The 5,552-nt window shown below is 39.4% G+C and overlaps 1 protein-coding gene across 1 annotated transcript; it reads right to left on the bottom strand.

Annotated features, from left to right (window-relative positions):
* Window positions 1–2,121: 2,121 nt before the first annotated feature.
* On the bottom strand, window positions 2,122–5,120 carry LOC123108536 (uncharacterized). Its single transcript, XM_044530312.1, has 8 exons — window positions 4,786–5,120; window positions 4,227–4,509; window positions 3,847–4,142; window positions 3,548–3,757; window positions 3,365–3,457; window positions 3,162–3,269; window positions 2,818–3,050; window positions 2,122–2,468 (listed from the first exon to the last, which is right to left on the bottom strand). The coding sequence occupies exons 1-8, from the start codon at window positions 5,107–5,109 to the stop codon at window positions 2,252–2,254; spliced, it is 1,764 nt and encodes a 587-aa protein (XP_044386247.1). The 5' UTR covers window positions 5,110–5,120; the 3' UTR covers window positions 2,122–2,251.
* Between the last annotated feature and the right edge of the window lie 432 nt (window positions 5,121–5,552).

The raw sequence follows: 5,552 nt of genomic DNA, 5'->3' as shown, positions 1-5,552 counted from the left end.
CTTCGTAACGTTTCAGTCCAACCGAGATGAGCAATCGGTCCCACTGATATTGCAATGCAAACTGCAATCGTTCCCACCGAGGTTGCTTGACCAACTCTCTGTTTGTCTATCACCAAAATTGGTCCCACCGAGTTTGTATAATCGGTCTCATCGAGATTACGTTATGCCCTAACCCTAATGGAATCGGTACCACCGAGTTGACATGTCCATCCCACCAAAAATCCTAAAATTCACATTTTGAACTAAATCGCTCTGACCAAGTTTTATAATTCGGTCCCACTGAGTTTGGTGATTTGTGTGTAATGATTAGATTTTGTGTGTAGGCTATATATACCCCTCCACCCACTCTTCATTCGTGGAGAGAGCCATCAGAACATGCCTACACTTCCAACATACATTTTCTGAGAGAGAACCACCTACACTTGTGTTGAGGTCAAGATATTCCATTCCAATCACATAAAGCTTGATCTCTTGCCTTCCCCAAGTTGCTTTCCACTCAAATCATCTTTCTAACAAATCCAATCCTATGAGAGAGAGTTGATTGTTGGGGAGACTACCATTTGAAGCACAAGAGCAAGGAGTTCAGCATCAACACACTCCTAGATTGGTTAGGTGTCACTTGGGAGCCTCCGTCAAGATTGTGGAGTTGAACCAAGGAGTTTGTACGGGCAAGGAGATCGCCTACTTCATGAAAATCTAGCCTAGTGAAGCAAGTCCCACTGCTAGGAAAAGGGTTATAGCTAATATGGACATTAATGACGCACCATGTATGTGGTGCACCACTACTATATAGCAGTGGCGCGCCAGATACTGGTGCGCCATTAGTGTTGTCATTACTAATGGCGCACCAGACCATGGTGTGCCATTACTAACTTTTTATTTTTTTATTTTTCCAAAACTAGTAATGGCGCACAAAGGCACAGTGCGCCATTACTAGTTTCAACTAGTAATGGCGCACCACACACTCTGTGCGCCAATACTAACAATTTTTTTTACTTTTTTTTCAAAACTAGTAATGGCGCACCAGTGTATAGTGCGCCATTACTAGTTCAAACTAGTAATGGCGGACCACAACCACGGTGCGCCACTACTAACAATTTTTTTTTTGCAAAAACTAGTAATGGCGCACCACGTAAGAGGTGCGCCATTAGTAACCAGGGTTACTAATGGCGCATTGTTAGTGGTGCGCCATTACTAACTTTCTTTGCAACCCCACCCCCCCACCCCCTGGACCGCCTTTTCAGTTTTCGAAAAAAGAAAAGAAAATGATGGAAATTTCAAAAAAAAAGCTTCCCATGTGATATGTGGTCTAGTTGTTGGGAAAATTTACAAATATGAATTTCGACTTTATTTGCAAAATCTCTCTGGAATTTAGTAAAATGGGCATAACTTTTGCATACGAAATCGGATTAAAATGTTTTTTATATGAAAAATCATCTAATCAAAAAGTTACATCTGAATTGAACGGGCGGAACTATGTTCAAGATTTTCAGAATCCCCAAAAACTAACAGAACGAAAGATACGAGGCTTTTAAGATCTAGAGGGGGGAAAATGGAAAAAAATCAAACTTATTAGCGGCACACCATTTGCTAGCACTACAAGAGATCGGGCCTACTATGACGAGCTAAAAAATGTCATCGAATAGCTAATAACGTCACAAATTAACCCCGGTGACATTTTATGGGCGTCACAAGCATCGTCACGGAATCCCTGTCACAGATTACTCCTAGTGACGGCGCGCGCGCAAAAACGTCATCAAAATTGGGACCTTTGGTGACATTATATAGAACGTCTTCGACTTGCTATTTCCATGACGGTCAATTAATGTCACATGTTAGGAGAAAATATGCCATATTGCACCATATTCGGTGACGAGGCAATGTCACTAACTTTATGCCACATCAACACCCATAGGCTATCCCACTACAAGTGCCACTACTTTTATTATGGATGAAGATGACGTCATCAAAAATATAGTTACTTTCGAATATAAATTTCAATGAAAAAGTATTTACTTCACATCACATCACATCAGATTATATGAAAAAGTTAAACAGAAAAATCACATCATAAATTTATATGAAAGTCAAATGATATTATATATGAAATCGTCTCAGCTAAATCATTCTGTAAACAAAAATGACAGTAAAAAACTGACTCAAGTTTGACACAGATAATAGACAAGATGAAAACTAATATTAACTAAAGACCACATATGTTATCCTGATGATTCCAATGCAAGGATGGCACTCATGAACCATCTGGTTTGGACTGGGACTCCTGAGTTGCTTGAGCCCTCAAGAGAAAATCAAGCAGATTATCCGTCTCCTTTTGCTTCTTTGTCCAAGCTTCATTCTTCTCTTGCTGGATCTTCTTTAGAGCTTCCAATTCTTCTTGCTGCTTATTTTGTATCTCTTCAAATGTTCTTTGTTGTGCTTCAATTCTTGCGGCTAACTCCTCCCGATGCCTATAAATCAGAAAACACAACAATATTGCATCGTATTGAGATGAAAACAGACAAGATAACAAGGTACAAGGGTACCGATTTGAAATAGAGAAGTACATTATTAAATTCCAAGGCAAGCATGTGGATGGGCTAATGAAACAGTAAACCCAAGAATAACTTATAATGTTTTAAAATATGCATAACCAACAGCTTGATTACAGGAAGCATCACCAAAAGGATATCAAGTCAACAGCCCAGGTTAAAAGAAGCACTTGTTAGTTGAACTTTTGTTCACTGCAATGAGTGCACTGTGCACACAGAAGCAAGCAAAAAGAAAGAACAAGAACAGAAAGGGGAATAAGATAATTACCTATCATTTGCATCTATTGCCTCTCTATCCTTCTGTTCAATTCTTTCTTCTAAAACTTTGATCTGGGCTGATGAAGTAGAGCTCCCAGACCTCCCGGATCTTGATGCATACCCCATGCTGGAAAGGAAGGTGCTATGGGCGCTTTCTTCCTTTAGAACTTCAGCCACAATCGTTGTATCGGATACTGGCTGCTCACCTTCTGATTGTGTTTTCCTTTTCTTTTCCATCGCATTCTGTAGTATAAAGAAAAACATTGATTCTAAGGCAAAGTTCATATGCTAGATTACACTTGATCAATATGAGAATCTATTTCAAGTCAGAAACAATGGAGGAAGAAATCTTACATGAGCTAGAAGTACCGGCTCGCTCATGCTACCAGTCTTGCTGTTTGTATGGGTGTCTTTGAAAAAATCAATGGGACTTGGGTCCTGATTATTGTACTTGTCTTTTTTCTACAAGATATATGAAATTGTAACATTACTACTACATATATATTGGCCAGATGCAATAGACATAGGACTACAAGTAAGATATTTGGAATTCTTACAAGTTTGCTGAAATAGGCAACATAAGACATGGATCCAGTCTTTTGGTGATGCTTCACAGCTTCTCGGTTTTCCTTATTCATTTGACATATTTTCTATATAAAGAAAATGAATATAAGTATTTACACACGGTATGGTAGATGTGAGTGCAAAAACTATTGTTGGTCGCATATCTTGTTACAAACCTTGTTTCTTTCATCAGACCATTTATTGACAAGGCTGGTCCAATTCTCATGAGTAATATTCGCTGGCTTTTTTGATAATGCTTCCTGAGAAGTGTAACCATTGAAGTATTTCTTCTTTAGCCTGTAGCGTTGTTGTCGAACACCCTTCTGGATTACTTTTGTGCATACATCATTCCCAACCTTGTCATCCTTTTCCATCTCAAAGTTAAGCTGAAATACCAATCATATATAGGATATATCACTAAATTGACTATGCAACATGTGAACACATGAATGAAAATTGAAGGAAAATATCCCACCGCGATATCTTTAATAGCATGGGGAATAACATGTTTGAGTGGGCTTTTGTCATAGTCATTCCAGTGCGTAGCAACATGCATTCTGCTCCTGATGTGAATACCACACTCAGAAGAAAGCTTTGCTGCTTGGACTGGGTCTGTAGGTCTCACTTTCCCCGCTGTAAAATCAATACGCATTTTCCTCCCTCCATTTCTGCTTGCATACTCCTGAAGCCCATGCCCCATGGTTGGTCTACGTCCACGGCCTCTCCTTGACGGTCGTGGTTTAGTTAGACCAGTGGAGCATGCTAATGCATCTACATTACAAGCTGGCAGATAAATTAGAAGGTTACAATTTCAAGTGGAAAATAGAAGGGGTGAAGCGATGATGCCGCATATACCTTGGCCTTGTAATGTAATCATGTTATCTGATTGTCCAGATGTGTGTATCATGTCTTGAGAACCTTGTACCCCTGAATCAGCATCAGGCGAGTTGCTATCCTTACAAGTTAGGTGAGGTGATGTGTTTGTTGGATTTGGTGCAGAGTGTTCTTGATGGTTTGTAGCTTCAACTGACTCAGTTGTTGTGGTAGCTCTAGATCTTGTTATTCTTGAGGTAGCAGCTGCACTATTTTTGCCTCTGGCACGCTTTTTCGTTTTTGGCATGGTAGAACCTTCAGGTGCCTGGGTCACACAAGTGAGTAAAACAAGGCAGTTAATCAACACCAACTTATGCAATGTCAACATAGGTTCAAATAGGAATGCAGTGAACAGAGATATTATCATCTAGATTAATTAGGAAAAGTGGAGGGACAAAAAATGTGAATAAATCTTTGAGTCAACTATTTGTGATACGTATAGTGCACAGTGGCATACACATGATACAAGCAAGGAGAAATTAAAGCAAGTGAATCCACAGTGTACATATTATTTAAGATGTAAGTCTGCATGATATATTACCATTGCTTTGGACGTAGCAACATCGACCTCCTCTTCATCTGTCAAATCCTCTTCCTCTCCATGGGCCTCCTCTTCAACATCTGGTTCATACTCTAAGTCGCTGCGATCATCAGTAGCTCGTGCATTTTGTGTCGGTTGCACATTAGAGGCACTAGGGTATACAAGGCTACGAGCTAAGCTTTTTATGTCCTTAAGATACTCCCGCTCTGCAGCCTTGCATTCCGCAATCCTTGCATCCCTTTCCTTCAAATACACATCACCCTTGTGTTTCTGTTCTGCAAGATATTCACTGCTATGCATATCACTCTCCAGTACTGGTGGCATGATTTTAGCAACTGGAGCTGGAAAATATGACAGATAGTGAACTTAATGAATTGCCAAAAGACCTACCAGCCTACATTATCATGACTAGATGACTGAAATCTTCTTAAAGCTGTTTGGAGGAGTACTTGTAACATACATGATTGCATTAAATTATCTCTTGAAACCTGGCTATCATTGCTAGTAGACAAAAAAAAGCTAGATTGTGTAAAACAGTTGTAAACACGCAGCTCTACTAACTAGTAGTTAATGTGTTCCTTTATACTTAAACTTAGAATTGATGCTTGTATAATTTGAGGTGGCAAATACATTACTGTATGATGCTTTTGAGGATTGTAGAAAAGATCGAAATAAATAACATACTTGGAAATATGGAGCGTCCAGAATTTAGTTAAACAAGAACAAGTGCAGACTCAGTCTTTAATCAGTTTCAAACAAGTGCAGAG

This window comes from Triticum aestivum, chromosome 5A, assembly GCF_018294505.1.
Source record: "Triticum aestivum cultivar Chinese Spring chromosome 5A, IWGSC CS RefSeq v2.1, whole genome shotgun sequence".
Lineage (NCBI taxonomy): Eukaryota > Viridiplantae > Streptophyta > Magnoliopsida > Poales > Poaceae > Triticum > Triticum aestivum.
This window is presented reverse-complemented; position numbering and strand designations above follow the sequence as displayed.

Coding starts and splice junctions, on each gene's coding strand:
- LOC123108536 (XM_044530312.1), bottom strand. CDS start 5,109: ATGCCACCAGTACTGGAGAGTGATATGCATAGCAGTGAATATCTTGCA. Junction 4,510..4,785: donor TTGCTACGTCCAAAGCAATG/GTAATATATCAT, acceptor TGTGTGACCCAG/GCACCTGAAGGTTCTACCAT. Junction 3,270..3,364: donor TTGCCTATTTCAGCAAACTT/GTAAGAATTCCA, acceptor TATATCTTGTAG/AAAAAAGACAAGTACAATAA.